The sequence below is a fragment of the Centruroides vittatus genome, unplaced genomic scaffold (genome assembly GCF_030686945.1).
Source record: "Centruroides vittatus isolate TY-2023 unplaced genomic scaffold, ASM3068694v2 scaffold_490, whole genome shotgun sequence".
Taxonomy (NCBI): Eukaryota; Metazoa; Arthropoda; class Arachnida; order Scorpiones; family Buthidae; genus Centruroides; species Centruroides vittatus.
Genome location: NW_027122711.1, coordinates 263,435 through 283,565, shown reverse-complemented (window position 1 = coordinate 283,565; position 20,131 = coordinate 263,435). Strand labels below are relative to the sequence as shown.

The following is a 20,131-nucleotide window of genomic DNA, read 5'->3' as shown; positions in this document are numbered from 1 at the left end:
GTTTTTGCGCGGTCTTTTTTTGTGCGATTTTTTGTGTGCGGTATATGAATTTCGATCAAATTGGTGTACCGCACAAAAAAAGACCGCGCAAAAACAGGTTTGAGTGTATAAAGTTGAATTGTTAATAAACTTAAATAATTCAATAGAAAATAATTTTTTATTATTAATAAAATAGAATATTGGTAGATAAAAATCTTGTCAGAATTTCTAATCAATACAGAAAAAAGTTTTATACATTAGTAATGATGAATGATGATACTTTAGTTTTATTATTAATGTATAAATGATATCAGAACATTATTTCCTCTTGTACACTTCTTTTATACATCATCGTAATTAAAGGAAGAACATTTTGTTTTAAATAATTTTTTGACATGATCATATCCATACTCTCTTAATCTTGTCAAACGAATAAGTAATAAGCGAAATTAACTATCTGTAAACATCAATATTTCATCAAAATTTACAAAGAAATTTCATTTTGGGAACAACTATTCATTTATCAATGCTTACTGTTTTGATATATACCAGGATTATTCTCTGTTTAATGTTTATACAGAATGTTATCACATTATATAACTGTACAGCATAAAAATTGTTATAAATTTTTATTCCGTAAAAGTCTTCGCATATTGTAAAAATTTTACAACAATAAAAAACTATAATAATATCAAAATACTGTGATAAATGGCAGAGATTATATTGATTCTATAGATTTAAAATATTTACAGCCATTTCTAGACTATTTATAATAAATACTACATAAAATATTTATATATACTTTCATAAATCAAAATAAATATATTTTATATGAATACATATGAATACAGTTTTTACTATTGATATCAAATACAATAAAGTTGACAGATAATTTACTTTAAATCTAAAATATTGAAATTATTCTAAAATTTAATCAATTTAACATAGAAAAATATATATCAAATGAATTAACTAGGAGTAAGAAAAAATAAAAAATATGGATTTAATTGATTACTATTTGTTTCTAGTTAATTCTATCTCAAAATTAATTTTATTATTAAAAAGACATTGAAAAATTATAACCTTAATTAAGGAATACTTATTTATCTTGAGAATAATTAGAGATTTGTATAGAGATTCGCTATAATCTATATATATATAATCGAGACGAGTTGATAATAATCAGTGCAGAGCCCAAACGGTTAGGAGTTAAAAGTTGAAATTTGGTACACAGTTAGGGTACGTCACGAGAACGCACACTAAGAAGGGATTTTCGAAATACCTCCCCATGGAGGAGAGGGACAGGATTAAGGCTTAACACTTCCATCAACAATGGAAATGTTAAGAGAAAGCAATGCAGATGCAGTTTTTTTCGTTTTTGCGGAAAATCGAACATATTTTTAGACCCATCTAAAAATTCTCTAATTAGTATGGAAACTGGAGTCCCAATTCTTGCATTCTGTGAAAACGGGTAAGGTTGACTGTAACATAATAATCTTAATTTTCGCTAAAACGGTTAGGAGTTGAAAGTTGAAATTCAGTACACAGGATACCAAATTTAAGTACCAAAGTGTTAAGTAACAATGGAAGTGTTAAATAACAATGGAGAAGAAGAGAAAGCAACGTGCAACATTTACGGGCACTGGATGAAAAAAAAAAAAAAAAGAGTACTATGTTAGAACATATTCGATTTTCAAATTTAAACAGATTAGTTCGGTTTTTCTCGACTTTTCTTCTTTAGAACATTTGATGAAAATCGAACGATATAATCAGAACACGTCGTGAAAATCGAACAATATTAGAATCTTTGATTTTCAAATTCAACTTTTCTTTAGAAATATTTAGTTTGTTGATGAAATTACTCTTTTTCTTTTGTGACTATAACGTAATAATTTTAATCTTCGCTATCGTTACTTTTGCCCGAGAAACGCCGGGCCTACCTGCTAGTTATAAATAAAAGAATAAAAGTGTTTGAAGGACTTCTATGAAGTAAATGCTTTTAATATAATGAATAGAAATAGAAAATTATATTAAAAATAACAAAAGTTGAATCTTACACATACATATATGTGGGGAGTCCGATATTAAAGGTACAGGCCAAAATTACACTAACATTTATAATTAAAAAAAATATTTAATACATTTCACAAAAATTACACACTTTTGTTTACTTCTTGACATAATTGTCATAAATGTTGAAGCATTTAACCTAGTGTGACACTGTTTTAAACATCCCTTCACGGTACTGTTGCTCGAAATAGTCCAGAACGGTGTTTTCCAAATGAAAATCTGAGGGGGCTAAATCTAGACTATACTCCACACGTCAAATCAAACCAAACTGTGTGAGAAGCCTGCAACATCCTCGGTATAGTCCAAATTTAACCCCCCCATCAGATTTTCATTTATTCGGATGTTTTTGGTGGAGAAACGCTTTGCAGATCAAAAGGAATTGGAAGATACCGTTCTGGACTACTTCAAGCAACTTGACAAGCAACAGTACTGTGAAAGGATGTTTAAACTAGTGTTATGTTGGGATAAATGTCTCAACGTTTACGGCAATTATGTCGAGAAATAAACAAAAATATGTAGTTTTCGTGGAATGTATTAAGTATTTTTCTTAATTATAAATGTTAGTATAATTTTGGCCTGTACCTTTAATATCAGACTCCCCTAGTAGAAAAAATTTTTCTTTATAAAATTAAAATCTTTTGTTATATTATTCTGCTATAATATATATAAATATATAGTAGAATACTATAACAAAAGATTTTAATTTTGTAAAGAATAATTTTTTCTATATATTTGTATAAGATCCAACTTTTGTTATTTTAATATAATTTTCTATACTTGTTTATTTTATAAAGATGTCCTGTATTTTGGCTTAAAGCCAGATATCGTGTGAATAAAAGATTTTCTGAATGAATTTAATTTTACTATCATTGTACAATCTTTTGATTTTTTAAAAGTACATTACTACAATTTTTTTTAGTCTGGCTTGATAAAAATCAGTTGTTACAACACTATGTGAAATAACTGCTATTATTTTAAATATTTGTGGGTATAATGGTAATCATAGGAAATAGTTTTCATTGACAGAAATAAATAAAAAGTATAGAACAGAAATAAAATCCTAAAACAGCCTTGAAAAATACATAAATGAAATATGCAAAATAAATAAATAATTTAAAAAAATAGTGTGTTATTTATAATGTATTAATATTTTGTTATGTTTATATTTGAAATTTAAGCAGTTGTATAAAATAAAATTAAATAAAGTATAAAGTAGAATATGGAAGGAAATTGAGTGGAAAAGATTTTATTACATCACTTGCATATTAAATAAGTTACTGATTTTATTATTACTGATATATATATATATATATATATATTGAAGAAAATATTACAAAAAATCTTATTTTATTTTCAATTTTGTATGTAGATTGTATAGTATTATGTTAAAATAAACATTTGATAAATCAATTTTAAGTCAAAACTGATGACATAATATTAAAGTTTATTATTAATTAAACACTTTTATAGAATATAAATTAATTTCCACTCCAGTTGACCTTTAATACACCCATACGGTACTGTTCCCTTAATGTACCCTTCACGGTACTGTTGCTCGAAATAGTCCAGAACGGTGTTTTCCAAATGAAAATCTGCGGGGGCTAAATCTAGACTATACTCCACACGTCAAATCAAACCAAACTCTTTTTCTTTTGTGACTATAACGTAATAATTTTAATCTTCGCTATCATTACTTTTGCCCGAGAAATGCCGGGCCTACCTGCTAGTTATAAATAAAAGAATAAAAGTGTTTGAAGGACTTCTATGAAGTAAATGCTTTTAATATAATGAATAGAAATAGAAAATTATATTAAAAATAACAAAAGTTAAATCTTACACATACATATATGTGGGGAGTCCGATATTAAAGGTACAGGCCAAAATTACACTAACATTTCGTTAACATAACGAGTGACTAATAATGGAATTATAATTTATATGTAAGCAAAAGTTAAATAAAAAACTTTTGATAAAGTTTGTTTATAATTCTAATTCACAAAAAAGACAAGTTAAAATTCTTTAAATATAGTAAAAAAAAAAAAAACAATGAAATTTTTAAAGATAACAATCCTTTCCTGAGTATTTACGCATCGATAGAAATCTAAGAAGGTTTTTATTTAAACTATTTTTTCACTTCATTTAAAGCATTTCAAGTTTCAAAAAAATTTTTTTAAAATTGCTTCTAAAATATTGAAGTTCTACTCTATTCTCTTTTCTACATGTTTGAAGAAGCTTGAATAATTCGAGTAAAAGTTTGCTTTTTGATTATCGACTTATTTGTAATGTTGACAGAAACGATTTCATATTTTAATGTGAAAATGTGAATTGAATGATATATTTTCGTTTAATTAGAGATAGTTTTATTGAAGCTTTTAGTATAAAATCAAAGAATTTCATTCTATTTATAGATAACAATAATCATAATCATTATTTCGTCATAGAAATTAATTCACGAACAAGTATTTTAGGTAAGTAAATAGTTTATTGACGAAAGCCTTTTTGCAACTATACTAATTTTACTTCATTTTTAAGTAAATTTTATAAAATATATCAAGTGAAGAGAAATAATTAATTTTTAATTTCATTCTGATTAACTGTTTTAATCAGAATGAAGTAATGAAAACCTATCTCAAATCCAGTAGAAAAAACAAAGCGAAATAAATGTTCGGCTAAATATCTGGCTGTCTTTAATCTGAAAATTTCTCACAAATGTCCTTTTTTTGTATTAAATTTTTATTACTTTGAAGATGTGCCTTCATTTAATCTTTTCAAGAATTTCATAGACATGTGTAGAATTATTAATGGTATAGTGTATACTTAGTGTAGGTGTAGGCCTATACATTTTTTAAACATATACTTTAAAATATAATGTACAAAAATTTAAAATAAAAGTTTACATGTATCTAAAGCTCCTAATTAAACTATTTTCTTTTTATTTAATAAAATATTATTTTAATTAAAACTTGCTTATCATTAATAATTTTATTTTATTTGCATATTTTTTTCTCTGTTAATCTCCACTTCCATCTCTTTTTTTTTTTTTTTTGCACAAGCAAAAATGAAATCCAAAACCGATTTCGGTATATTGATTTTTTTTTAAGTACGTCGTAATATACTGCTAATTAATGTGCTTGATCACCTTATGTTATTTTAACTTACTTAGTGTAAGCTTCACCTTTAGGCTGATCTCGACAACTTAAGCTTAATCCCTTTTTAATTGTGGTCAGAATAGGCCAATCAAATTATTGTAATTGTTATTTAACCAATGTAAAAATTAATTATTTAGTACTAAAAATTAATACTTAAAATTTAAATATTACTTTATAATTTGAATTTTTATTACTACTAAGTTCATTTTTTTTAAGTTAATTTGGATATGTAACGAGAACGAGCAATTATTTATTGTGGTATTAAAAATTGCAGCCCAGCAATGTGACTGTCATATTTTTAAATTATTTAATATTTAAAATATATGCTCTCCACTTTAAATTAGTACTTTAGTGCCTTGCCCCTGTACATCATACTTTTCCTTTAACAATAGAGTCATGCCAGTCATCTATCTAACACCTTTCAGTGCAAAATTTCTGAATTGAAAATAACACGACTTTTCCGGTTTGCACCAGAAGTTCATATATAGTTAATCGGGGCCTCCTACCTCTAATAAGGTTTTCATATCTGGTCTTGTCTTTCAAATATCTAACTCTGTTCCCAAGATTAAGGAAAGACAGATGGACGACAGTGGGAAGTTATAGTTCTCCAGTTTTTGCGAATTGCAGTCCAAATAAGCCATTTTATATTTCAGAATATTTGTCTTTTTAATTCAAAAATAATTCCTGCACTATTCCTTCTTGTTTTAAACCCAGTCTCATTTGATATATATGTATAAAACTAATATTCTAATATTTAATAACATTCCCTATAATATGGCTCTAGCAAAACTGAACTAAAATTAATGAAAGTAAATTCATCTTATTTTGCTATAAGTATATTTTGGCAGAATTTAATGTAATAATTATATTCTGTTATAATTTAATTTGTACTTGGAAAGAATTTAATTATTTACATTAAATTCTTACCATGCACAAATACATAACAGTCTTAATTATAAAAGATCATATCAAACTGGAATGAAATGGTTTATCAAAAATTATAACTATTATTAAATTTTTCCAATTTAAAATTATTTTTAATAATAATGTTTCTACTAGATGGTTTGATAAATATAAAAATGCAACTATTTTTAATTACCATAGGACTTTTACTACATTCATTCGTATATAAAAGCTTTTTATATCTATTTATATTAAAGAAAAGGTAAAGAAATGACGTTCTAGTCGTAATTTTTATAAATATCTTTTCAAGTTATATAATACTTTATTCTAATTACTGTAGTTTATGGTCTTTTAAGTCAATCTTTTAAAAATATATCTAAAATCAATATTCATACCAAATACATATGAGATTATGAGTTCCAGCTATTATTGTTTTTTTATAATAAAAGTATACAATATATGATGAGATATTAAACTTTAATTTTAAAAAGAAATTGTGTAATTATTTTATTAATAACATTATAGTTTTATTGCTTTCTTTCCTTCACTACTAGGTGCATTAATAGACACAAGGCGTTTTTACTTTATCTTTATTCTGGATCCTCTATAGGCCGATATGCATATATAAACATATATCTTATTAAAATATCCTTTTATTTCTAAAAAAAAAACAAGAAGTTTTAAAATATCTACTTCATTTTGATAAACTAGTTAGATATGTAAAAGACCTAAGATTTGAATCATACTGAAGATGAATTCTGTTTCTATCTTCCAGCTTGGCCCTCTTTGTATAAATGAAAAAAGATTTGAAGTATGATAAAAAATTTGAACATGATAATCATAATTAAAAATTAAATCACGTAAAATAGTATTAACAGATTAATAATGATTTTTTTGTTGTTTATTTTGACTAAAATCTTTATTTTTTTACATTGTCTCTATCTACATTTCATACCGTTTGCTTTCTATTAGAGATGGATGAATATCACTTTTCTTGAATTTGAATATTAACTAGATCTCAAATACCCCAAATTCTTAATTACTGTATATAACTTATTTAATATTTATTATTTAACTTTGTCATATGTACAGTATATACAGAGGGGTGGATGTTTCTTAAGTCTGGCCCCATGAGAGTTATGCTGATTTGTTTATTCTTTTACAGGTGAATCATGGTAATGAGTAAGAAATTCAAGTTATTTTGATGTTGAAGACCTTCAGTCAGTATGAAGTTGCTGAAAAGTTTAAAAGGCTATGTCCAGACCACTATATGTAATTGGTGGGAAGTCTGGATACAGATTGTTAAACTTTTGGAAACTTTGCAGGTCCACACCATCAGAATAAACTGAATTTGCTTCTCCTTATTTAACACCATGCTTCATCACTAAAAGAATAAGACACCTTCTATACATAAGTTACCTTTAATATATATAATTTGAATATGAATTATCTTTATTTTCTTTACCACATGTTATAGAAGTCATTTTTCAGTTGTTAAATTAGAAATAAATCTATTAGTTTAAACTTGAGTATTTTCGTTGATTTTTCTTTCTAAATACAATCATATTTAATCATTTATCTTGATTATCATATATTATCATTATGACTATATAAAAATATTTCTAAATAATAATAATAATAATAAATTATTTTTGAAATTTCTACTCTATATTTATATATATTATAGAAATGATAACACAATCATTAGTCCATATTATAAATATAGATTAAATTTTAAAATATCATATTTAAAAGAAATTTTAGCTAAAAATAAAACTTACCAACATACTTTTTACCAACTATGTAGTTTAAAAATATATTAAAATGTTATTTTGAAATGTTAATGATTCCAAAAATGTTTTCTTTGGAAGTTTAAATACAAGGATAACTTCTATTTGAATGAATATGAAATGTTATTATAATTGAAAACATCTATTATGATTATTGAAGTTGATATACGAAAATATTTTCACTACAATGAAAGCTGTTTACAGATTGTTTATTAATTAGGTGTACAGTTTTTGAGCCATATTTGGCCCTCTTCGTCTCTCCACTGTTTACAATGATGCACTTTTAGCAAACATCCCCTTTAATTCATGTTCTCTACAATAGTTCATGCACTGAAGAAATGTGCAGAACTTTTTAAACTGAGAGTTTATTCACATTACTAGTAAGTATACTTATAAGAACAAATTGTTATGCCACTAATCCTACTAAAAAAGTCCACAAAGACAATGCCTTGACTTTTTCCCTTCCCATTGTGTGCAATGACGTACTGTATTTTGTGATTCTCCCCTCCCATAAACTGTACACATAATTAATGAATGGCTCCTTGCAGAACATTAGTTTCAAACAAACATTTATATCAAATATTTATGAATACGTTAATCCTTTATCATCATCCTTAATTTAATATTTTTATGTACGAAAATATAGATGAAACTATGAATATATATATACACACACACACACATAATGTATTTAATTTCGTAAAGTTGTGTTTTTGGAAACAACATTCTTGTTTCTCTCTCTCTCTCTCTTCTCAATATTAGCTAAATATTTTTATTATTTCTTCAAACAGTATTTATGTTTGTAATTTTCCCAAACTTAAATATTTTGTAGAAATCTATACTATACATTTTAAAGTTTTCTAAATATTTATGCATCGTTTAAACTTGCATAAACTTCTCTTAATGAAATTATATTTAAGAAAAAATGTTTTTTACTAAAAGTAATACGACAAATAATAATTTATCATCATAATTTGAATAACAGTTTGTATTTCTTTTTATATACAGCACATTTGAAATTCCAAGTAACTTTTTCTTTTAAAATAAAATAAATCTTTCATTAATTTCGAAATTTATTTAAATTCAACTATTTAAACATTAATCCCGATAGACAATGATAGAAGTTGACCCAGTTAGTTGTTTGAAAGGGATTAGCTACCAAATTAAAATTCTAATTCGAAGATTAAAGTATCGTAATTGCATCGAGAATTTTAATGTAAATATTTCCACTTGTTAAGATTGATTTGAAGTTTTTCGTGATTCGGAGAGTTTTCGTGGCTTAATTTATAAATCAAAGCATTAAAAATTTCTTCAACAATATAAGTATTTCCCATCTTTTTTTTTTTTTTTTTTTTTTTTTTTTAAATTGTACGAATTCATTATAGAATATTTTATGAGTAAATCATTTCTTGTAATAGAATAAACAATGAAAATACAGAAGACATCATTTTAGAAATATCAACAGCTTACTGCGTTAATTTTTCTTATTATCTCAAGTGATTTAACCGACGATTTAACATTTTTACACATTATCTATTCAATTTATTGTAAATGACATCATTAAATTCTAGAATGTTGGACATCAAATAAGTTTGAAGCAGCTTAATTTAGGTTAAATACGTCTATAATCATTTTAAATATTAAAAAAAAAATTCACTGAAAGTTTAAAGAACAAAAAAATGTCATAAAGTAAAAAGGTGAATTAAAAATACTTTAAATTTATTATCCAAATGCTATCCGAATACATTTTCAACGATAGATTGAAAATCCAATGAAAGTAGGTCAGGATAAATTGGATTAGATCAAACCAACAGTGGTAATAGACAAGCCATATAACAAGAGTCAGTATCCCAAATCCTAAAAATACTATCCAAAAATATGCTTTCTACCACGTTACTAAAATATTGATAAAGGTAGGTACGAAAAAAGGTTAGGTCAGGAGTAATTGTGCACGGGTTTATTTGTGCTTGGTTAGGAGAGGATAGATTATATATTGATTTGATTAACTTAATTTTTTTATATTATCCGTATTAATATCTTCAAAATTATTTGACGAGAATAATTAAAGAAGAATACAAATCACCTAGTTTTAAGTGGGTAATATATTTTTTGAAGCCATTATCAGAAAATTAAGGTTGTTTATTTTTATATTACACTGATTTATCAGATAATTAATTTTGAAATTTAATCAATAAAATGTTTTTATTAATTTAATTTATGATTGCAATAAAGTTTATTTCTTTGTTAGATTCATTAATAGAATTAATGAGATTTTTATGTATTTTAATCACAAAAAAAAAAAAAAATATATATATTCAACTTTGAAAAATAATCAATAAATTTGGTAAAACCGTTGCACAGTTTCTTGATGATATGATGAAATTTTCCACTCTATCATAATTATATGCCGAATGTGTATATATATCCTTAATGATAGATAGGAACCTGCAGCTATGCAGTCGATATATTGACTTATAGCATATTAAAGATCAAGAATAACATCCTGATAAATTAATGCATGAATACAGAGAGACATATAGACTTCTTTTACATTATGTAGGTTTCAAAAGTCCTTTGTATAAAACTACCAAAAGTAGCATAAATATTTAATGAATAATAATTCTAATACTTGGAAAAGAAGAATGCAATTTTAGAAGTAACTTCTCTCTTTGTTATCTGTTTTTCCAAGAAAGAAAATAAACAATGAACAGTAGTTAAATTAAACAAACATGATAATAAAAAGATTCTTGGCATTAAATTTATGATTTTAAAATCATTTTTTTAAAAAAATAGCACAATTATTGCATTTTAAATTGCATAAAAATCAATAAAATAACAATGTCTATTAAAACAGAAATTAAACTTAGCAGTAAAGATGTTTTTTAAATTTAAAAACTAATTACACAAATCTAACCAATCAGATTTACATTCTCCATAGTTTTATTCCAATTACAATGATCACGTGCTTCTTAGTTAACCAATGAATTCTGATTATATATTTAAAGTTAAAAAAATAATAGCCTTCTGTAATCATTTGGGCTAAAATTATATATCTAGAATAGGCAAAAAAAAAATAAAAAGTTTTGCATTTTATTTTAATATAATTTTCGATTAGGGAAAATTGTCATGTGACATTTTCCAATTATGTCAGGCTGCCTAACTTTTCTTTAAAAAAAAAATTAATATATTTTTTACTTCCTTCGTAACTCGTTTCATTAAACTGAGATATTAAAAAATGCACACAGACATTTCCATTAAAAATTTAAAACTAAAGAAAAAAAAGGTTATTTTTAGATCAAACTACAAATAATAGGAATTTTCCATTCGCATAGATAGGGAGTTATTGCCATGAATCAATGTTATTTTGCTAGATTTAAACTGGATATATTAAAACGAATAATGATTTTTAAACTTATAAATTATATTCGTTTTTTCATAAAATGAAAAACTTATAAAGTATTGCGCCATTTTCTTCCGCAAATCCGACCGCCATCATAATTTTAAAATGCGTCAACGCGTCATTTGACATTAACCAATCACCGTTCTTATAGCGATTCGAAATTTTGAAACAATTTACGTCAAGAAACTTCTAGCCAATCGATGATTAATTCTATAGATTTATTTTTGTATTACGCAATAATGAGGTCACTTACAGCCAACCAATCGATACGTTTAATTTTTAAATATTGTAATTGACACATTTCGTAGGCGCCTCTTCAAAAATTACTTACGTTTGAATGAAAACTTATTAAAATTTAACAAATGATAAAATTATGTCATGATATTTTCTTTACGAATCTGAAAATTCAGTTTAAAAAATTCAAACTATAATAATAATTTAAATTTTAAACACGTCAACATACGTCTCTTCATACTATTGGATGATTTTCTATCACACGTCATTCAGTTTCCAACCAATTAAAGATGAACCAACAAAATTTAAATCAAAACACTAATGAGATCGAAAGGAAACCAATTAATTATTATAATGACTGGAGGATTTATTTATTTTAATTCGAAATTATTCGTATCTGAAATGAATAAAGTTTATAAAATTATATTAAATAACCAATTCTTAGAATATCTGAAGTGGTGTGCAAGAACAACGAAGGCAACCATCATAAACATCCACACAACCACACATACAAAAGGTAAATAGGTACCGTGGAAGTCGTTGTGCTCTGTGAAGGGGCGTTTCGTTCAGGCAAGATGGTGCTGACGTTTCCTCCTGCAGTGGCACTACCATGAAAACCGTTTCCTATTGTTGTTTCTCGGAGCTCCCTCCCATTCCGAGCGTCACGTTGGGCACTGTGCGTCGTCAGACTCATAGGTGAGTGATTATCTGAGTGCTAGAAGACCAAGAAAGAAAAAAAAAAGTAGGAGGAACGAAAAAACAGACAACACATTTCCAAATACCATGGGTAATTTAACACAAACTTTAAGTGCTTAATTATCACTGTACCACATAACCGAAACATTTTTATATGTCCTAAAAAAATGTTTCTAATCAAAATGAAATTTTAAAAACGTATAAAAAATCTTTTAAAGATCTCTATTACGAAAAACAAAATATCAAAGGGATGCAGATGAATTAAAAGGGGCTGACTTTTAGGATTTTGACAGCTGATAAACAGGAGGGACGATCTGAAAGTCGATTTTTGGAAATTTTTGTTTTGTTTTTTTACATGGACAATAGACGACCAACGACACAACATGCACAACAGGTTGTGGAATTGCTTTTTTTTTTTTTTTTTTTTAATAAGTATTAAAGGAAATCACCTGTAAATTGTTGATGGCCTCTGTGCGCGCAATGTCCTCTTCACATCCGGACATACTGGTAATGCAGGTATCTGCGGAGGGCACGTGGCTTTGCCGGTCGCACGTTATCTCAACCATTGTAGAATTAGGAGGCTTTAGATCTCCCGAAGAAGAAGGATAGCCGGTTGTTGGAGAGACATTTCCGCTCGGCAATCCGCCATTGCTCTTCGTTGCATCCAGAAGTACCCGAAGAGAGGCTATTGCGTGCAGTTGTGAAGCTTTGTCGTCTAATTTACCTAATAGAAAAAGTTTCTTCTGCATCATCAATAATCATAACGATCGCATTGGTAAAGGAGCGCAGTGATACAAAGCTAATGTTCTTGATTTTGCTCACAATTTTTCTATAAGCTTTAACTAAATGCGAAATTACTTTTGAAGTCAATTTTGCCGTTTTAATATTCTTCTTTTGATAGGCCAAAAGCATTGTGTAGTATCATATTTCGTCTTGGCGTGCTTGAAACGTCTGAAAATTCCATTATTTTATTTTAAATTTTTAAATGCGGTACATTATAAAAATATTTCGCTTAAAAAAATATCAGATTTTCTGGTGAGGATCGTGTGTTAAAATAGCGCATATTCGATGTATCTTAATGTATTGTAAAAGAGTGGTTTTTTCCAATTTTGGATAAACAATTTGATAGATATAAACATCGTATCTTTTCCACATACTTTGAGAATCTATTATTGAAAAGCACCGGCGTATTTGCACTAGCAATACGATGTTTGTCAAGTCAACAGCATACGACAAGTTACACACACACAAAGCAGTCCTCCTACCCTCTTGATGTTACAAATGAACGAATTCTATTTTAGTTTACCCACGAGACTTCTATTATTCAAACATTAAGATATTATAATTGCTGTAGCTAATAATTATCGACCTGAATCAACATGGTTGCGTCATGTATTGCTTTGGCAAAAGAATCGTCACGCAAAGTTAATAAGAAGCGGAAGTTCCGCACGCTATAATACTTCATTCTTTTTTTATATATAGGCCTATATTTTAAACTAAACCTTGTTACCTAAATGTTAATTAAGGTTATTTAACGTATATAAAGATTTATAGGTTAAAAAGAATATGTAGAACAAATGTTTTCATTAAAAAACAATATATATATATTTTTTAATATCACATTCGAAAGTGACCCATTTTTTTAAATTAATGGGTTATCTTTTTATTTTTACAATAAAACCCGAAACAGTAATGTTACAGCTGCCATGCAACTTAAGTAAACAGCCTTTCTATCGTAAAAAAAACCGACAAAAAGCAGTCTTACAGTTCGAAAACTCACAAAATAAAACCATTTTTAAAATAAAAAAAAATCCCATAGAAACCAATCTTTAATCACGATTACTCAATACTTTCTACCCATTTAGAAAATATTTTAAAATTAGTTTACATGCAACTTGTCGTGCAAACAAGACACGATAATACACAATATATCTGTACAGAAATTAGATTTTTTTTATTGTATTGAAAAATATTTTAGAGTAGAAACACAACAATTCAAGACAGAAAAGCGACAAAGTATAAAAAAAAACGATTATTCTATACGTTAATTTACGTATAGATCTCCATAACCATGCAAAAAAACGTCGCTTTTTTTAATAGAATGAAGACACGTATACATAAGACAATAACTGAGAACATGCAAAGAACAAAATTTGGCAAAGAGAAAAATTCCATCAAGCAACATGCATCATAACAGAGAAACCTATACATTTCTGAGTATAAAAAAATGTGGAAGAAAGTTTAAAAAAAATGGAATTTATTATCCTTTATTTTAAAAATCGTACCTTCGTGAAGTGGATCAATGGAATGTATCATCAGTTGGAGCAATCCGTGACGGAATTTGCTGCCACCGTGCAGAAGTGGAGTACTCATACGTCTCTTCATCATCTAGAAAGAAGAAACATCGACCATGTACTGCAATGATTTAAGCCATAACACAAAAATCCCTTCCCCAAAAAAATTAAGTATAAATGTCTTTTGTTTTTTTTAAAAAATATATATAAAGTAACCCTCCAAATACCATCATCAATCAGAGTCGGATGAAAGTGAAGTTACTAATTGTATCAGCACCAATTGCCTATAGTTCAGTGCTCCCGAAATTAAAGCTGGCGAATGAAATGTCTCGATTGATTAGGAACTTTATGGCGATGCGATTAAAGAACTCGAAATTTTATTGATGGAGTTAACGAAATCAAACAGTAATGAACTGAAACGATACGGAGAAATATCTTAATTATTTAATTTATATACTTTTCCGACTAGAACCCATCGAAAGAGAAGGATGAGAAAACTGGGCTTTCTCTAAAGTTCAATTCGAAGCATTAATAATAATCAAACCCACACGCCCTAATGCCAAAAAAATGTAGATTAAAACGAGCTTTAATCTAATCTAATAGATCGCAATTTTTAATTCAAAGCACAGAATAAAACGAGAACAATTTTAGCATGTTCGGTCGTAAACTCCAGAAGAAATTATTAAAGTATATAAAAAAAAAAAAAAAAAAAAAATTCGAACATTTTGGAGTTCGGACGGGCCCATTTTTATCATCCAAACCCGCCCAAAATCGAACCATCTTCCATTATTCGTGCCAAGAACTATAATTATGATGATGGATCAAAATCTTGGCATACTCCATTTTGGACAATACAGAGAAGAAAATCGATTTTTTTCCTCTTGGAAAATTGCCCAAAAGGAAACAGAAAGGGGGGGATAAGACGTTCACTTAATGGAATTTATCTTGATATTCGTGAAAAAGTGATAAACGTTGTAGAAAACAAAAAGTGAAAAATCAACGAGATAAATTGATATCTGTTGCGAGAGAGCCAGAGAGATGTTAACAATTATCAGTTTTATTCCCGGAAAATACAGAAAAAAATATATATATATTCTAAAAGTTAATTTATACATTAGATAACAATTTTCGGCATATAAAACATATTTTTTAAAAGTTCGTTGAGTCAACATTTGGCATCGGAAACTGCATAGAGTGCAACGTTCCATTATCAGCAACGTCGAGATTAGCTTCAGATGCGGGACAGGTGAAAGCGAAAATGCATTTCCGACTGCAGTTATATAAAGTAGACATAAGCGTTAACATAATATCGGGTCAAAAAATGAGCGATCGATGTGAAATAATCAATAAAGTATCACCTCTTCTTATGAAAGAACAGCCGTCGATTACAAAAGAATGAGTAAGTCTCTAGATGCTCTTATCCTCCACCAACATAAAAATATACTTACGTATTAATTAATTATTTAAGTCCCGATATTGTTAAAGATCGTAAATTATAACTCACCGAGGGGTTAATGAATATTTCATGGATGAGTTCGCCTTTAACAAACTCCAAACTGCTCTTTTGCTAGAGAAAGAAAACGATTAAGTCGTTACACTCTGATGAGAAGACAGAAAGCGCAATGAAAACTTCCAATTAATCGAAATGTTATCTTGTTTCTCTTTGAAATTTTTCAAAAAAATCGAGAATAAATCGTCGTAAAGTAATTTAATAACATCAACTCGTGTATTTACTAAGCTTTATTACTCCTAACTGTCTTTATTTTTGCTTTGTAAAATAGTAAAATGCATTCGCCAACGTTGTAAAATGTTTATATTTCTTTTTAACAAAAGAATTTTTTTTATTATTATTTTTTAAAATTAATTTTAAAACGTATTCTATTTACATTTTTTAAAACTATTCTCTTTCTATTCGGATTAAATAAATGAATTAAATTATTTTATTTTCATTTAAAAATTGATTAAAAATTTTCTATGAGTAAGAAAAGATATTTGTTTAATTTTTTCTTAGACGTAGACTTGAAGAGAGAGAGAAAAAAAGGTAAGTTTTTAATGTATTTATTTTATTTTCTATTGTTATCTTCCGTTTTAAAAATTTTTCACTTTATTGGTAATTTTTAAACATTTTTCCTGTAAAAATTCACCATTTCAGTAAGAAATTCTATAAGGAACTTTATTTTTTCTTGAAAAAAATCTTGTTTTATAAATTATTTCTTTGAATATTCTTCACTTTGCTCAAATCTCCTTTCTGAAGAGTCTCCATTCCTCTAAATGTCTTTACTTCAAATAAAATTCGCCCTTTTCTTTAAACGTATTTTTGTTTTCTTAAAATTCCCCATTTTCCTCGTTTTTTTTTAAAAGACTCCTTTCAACCATATACAAGTACAGCACCTCTCTAACTTCGCTTCACAAAACCTATTTCTTCTTCCACTTTTGGGGAGGAGAAAAACGTGAAATATTCTTCTTTTTCCTCCCCTTTACAAAACTCGAACCGTATCAAATTATAGGCCGTTGTGTCGTCATAAGTTAAATTGGCAGGACAGAAAGAAGCGTATTACTACAGATAAGAGCCCACTAACCCAAATCCCAATGCATATAATATTCTAATGGGAGTCGTTGAAAACTTTATCGTGTTCGAACATAAGAGTAAAAAGGGAACAAAGCAACACGAATGCTCCATCAATTTTACACGAGTGTATTCATTCGATAAGAAGATTGATCGCCATCTTCCCTAGATAAGTAGATCCATGGCATTGGGCGGAGTCGAATACACTTCTAAGGAAATTCTAGTTATAAATACACGTCTTCTGCCTTAGTTTTACAAGAAACTTCAACTCCGCATACAAAATACAAGAATGGCGAAGTTTAGGATTGAATTAAGGATAAGGAAAAACGTTAAATTGATCGCACAAACGAAGAAAGGTCACCTTGTTTTGAACTGCACACACTTCGAGATCGATACGGAAATCAATGGCAATTGACTTCGCTTCTCTATTAAACCCCCCCTTTTTTCATTTAACTTAAGGACATTCCCTAATATATAAAATTATCTAGATAAATAATATATAAATAGATCGATCCCGTTCGAACATTTCTGTAATTTTCTCCGATTTTCAAACTGATAAAGAAGATGGGAAAAAAGAAGTTTCTTTTGCAGACACGATCGATCTTCGATCATATTATATAATTCTTACCTTTATACAGGCAAAGTTTACAAGTAACTAACCTAATAAAATACTCACAATTCAATCAAAACCGTTCGCATTTTACTAGCAGAATATTTATATTACTTTAAGAGAATTTCTCTCTCTCTCTCTCTCTCTCCTGTAATGGCGTTGAAGAAAGATTAAATATTAACGTTAACACCTAATTTATACGAATTTAATAAGTGTTGGCCAACGTATAAAAAGCTTAATAAGCCAATTTAATTAAATAAAATTCATTTAGGAACGAATAAAATATTTAAAAACTTCATTCTCGTTGGAATTCGTCATAGTTGCGTATTATGCACGGATGGATGCATTGTGAGAAACTTTGCCACATGACACGATTTTTCTTGCAAATTCAAATCGATTTATATATATATATATATATAAATGTTCTTAACTTTCAATACAAAATTCGCTAGTCGATCGAACATTCATCAAAAAATATGTAACGTAAGCCTGTTTCTATAGGTTTACCAAGCTATAGTATTACACATTTCAAAAAAAGTGTCGTATTTATCGATAAGATTCTTCTTTCTTTCTTTTAATTTTCGTGTTTTCTACGTTCTTGTCGTTACTTTTTCTAAATATGCCAAAGCATTATTCAAGAAATAGACATTTATGCACTCGTGACACACACACACTCGTCAAGGTCGCTAATCGATTCTTTCGATCTACGAGACCCTAACACGTGATATGTATCGGGCCCAGATGATTTAAATGAAGTAATGATATGCTACCTGTACGTGAGAATTGTGGGTGGAGTCGGAAAACATAATTTCTACGTTCTCTGCATTCAATGACGTGATAGAAACTGGTTTGATTTGATCTTTTACTGTTCTGTCATCGAGGAAATAAAACCTCCAACAGAAGCCATTACACTGCTCTAGGGATGAAGGGGTGCACGTAGGTGATAGGTTTTTTTTTTGGCTCTAGAAGCGGGGGAAATGAGGATAATTGATGCCGCTTCTTTAAGGATAATGTGCTAATCCTGTAATAATTTTTTCTTCCTTTTTTCTGCACTAGTAGGAAGGGTGGTGCATTTAGAAGATAGGATAGATACAGGGAAGGATAAGGGACGGCTAATGCATTTTTGTTTATAGATGCTAGAGAATGAGTTATTTAATTAGATTAAATGAAGACTACAGGATATGTAATTTAACTAAATAAAATGATACACTAAGTTATAAAGAAAATGAAATAAAATTTGTTTAGCAGAACAAATAATGACTTAACTACATGAAGGAGAGGGGAGTTTACACTAGAGAGTTACACAATTCATTCTAGCAGAAAGGATAATATCTAGATGAAAGAAAATAAAGATGGTTATTATCTAGAGAGGATAATTAAACAGATAAACATATTTTCAAAAGATGATATTAGAAAATACGTGTGTATTTATATAATAAGAGTAATATTTAATTGATAAAAAAAAATATAAATAAAAGTGCAGAATATAATCGTGCTGAGTTGAAAATGTTTGGATAAAATAGTAATATCAATCAATTCATTTAAAATATTAACAAAGTGGTCAATAGTCTTCATTAAAGTCAGAAGTACTACATTATATTAAGACATAATAATGTTCAATACAGCATTGGATACACGTATAAAGTACAGTTTTAGTAAATTATAACGTTCATTTTTAAAATAATAATAGAGAAGAGGCGGATAATATGAATATAATATGATATTTTTGACATAAGAGCTGGAATATTTTCTCTAGATAAGAGTAAATAAAAAAAAAAAATTCGATTAAAGATGGATAGTTTAACAAGTGTAATATTACAGTAAACTGAAAGTGTAAGGAATCCAAATTTTCTTCCTCTTTAAGGTATTTAATGTTTGTACAACACAAGGTAAAATTAAAGATATCGAAATGAAATTTGATATTATTCTACAGAATACGTATAAAATAATCTGTTGATTTTATATGGATAATGCACTATTCGTTGTAGTATAATGGATATTTACTTAGCGGAGAAAGTAAATGCGTGTTTACTTTAGGAGCGATAGTAACATGTATTGCACAGGAAAATGAAAGATGCTTTTAAGAAACAAAAAAGATAAGAAAGACTTAACCATAAGATATGACGTAGCCGATCATTTGGAGAAGCGGTATCTTATTCACCTTACGGCCAGAGTCATAAATTAGATTTGAAAACCGGATCTGTATCCATAAATGGTTTAATTCTTACCGCGCGGATCAATAATTAAAGCAAATATCTTGCAAACGAGATTAGCTTAATTTATGGTTTATGGGGAACGATAAGTTACGTTTCAGTTCTTGTAAATGCAAATAATTGAACCGCTCCGAATTCTATAAATCGTGAAAAGGATTGGGAGAAACTGAAGCATGTGAATAAATTGAAAGTTAAGAAAGGACAATTGAATCATAGAATGAAGCTTC

At 27.8% G+C, this 20,131-nt stretch overlaps 1 protein-coding gene across 2 annotated transcripts in view; it reads right to left on the bottom strand.

The window, feature by feature from the left end:
* LOC136989365 (sodium/potassium/calcium exchanger Nckx30C-like) overlaps positions 1–20,131 on the bottom strand; it is a 60,322-nt gene that overhangs the window by 23,299 nt on the left and 16,892 nt on the right. For both annotated transcript variants that reach the window (XM_067287481.1, XM_067287482.1), the window contains 3 exons: positions 14,507–14,609; positions 12,671–12,945; positions 12,055–12,240 (listed from right to left, as the gene is read on the bottom strand). In XM_067287481.1, coding sequence (XP_067143582.1) covers positions 12,055–12,240; positions 12,671–12,945; positions 14,507–14,609 — 564 coding nt within the window. The remainder of the gene's footprint in view (positions 1–12,054; positions 12,241–12,670; positions 12,946–14,506; positions 14,610–20,131) is intronic.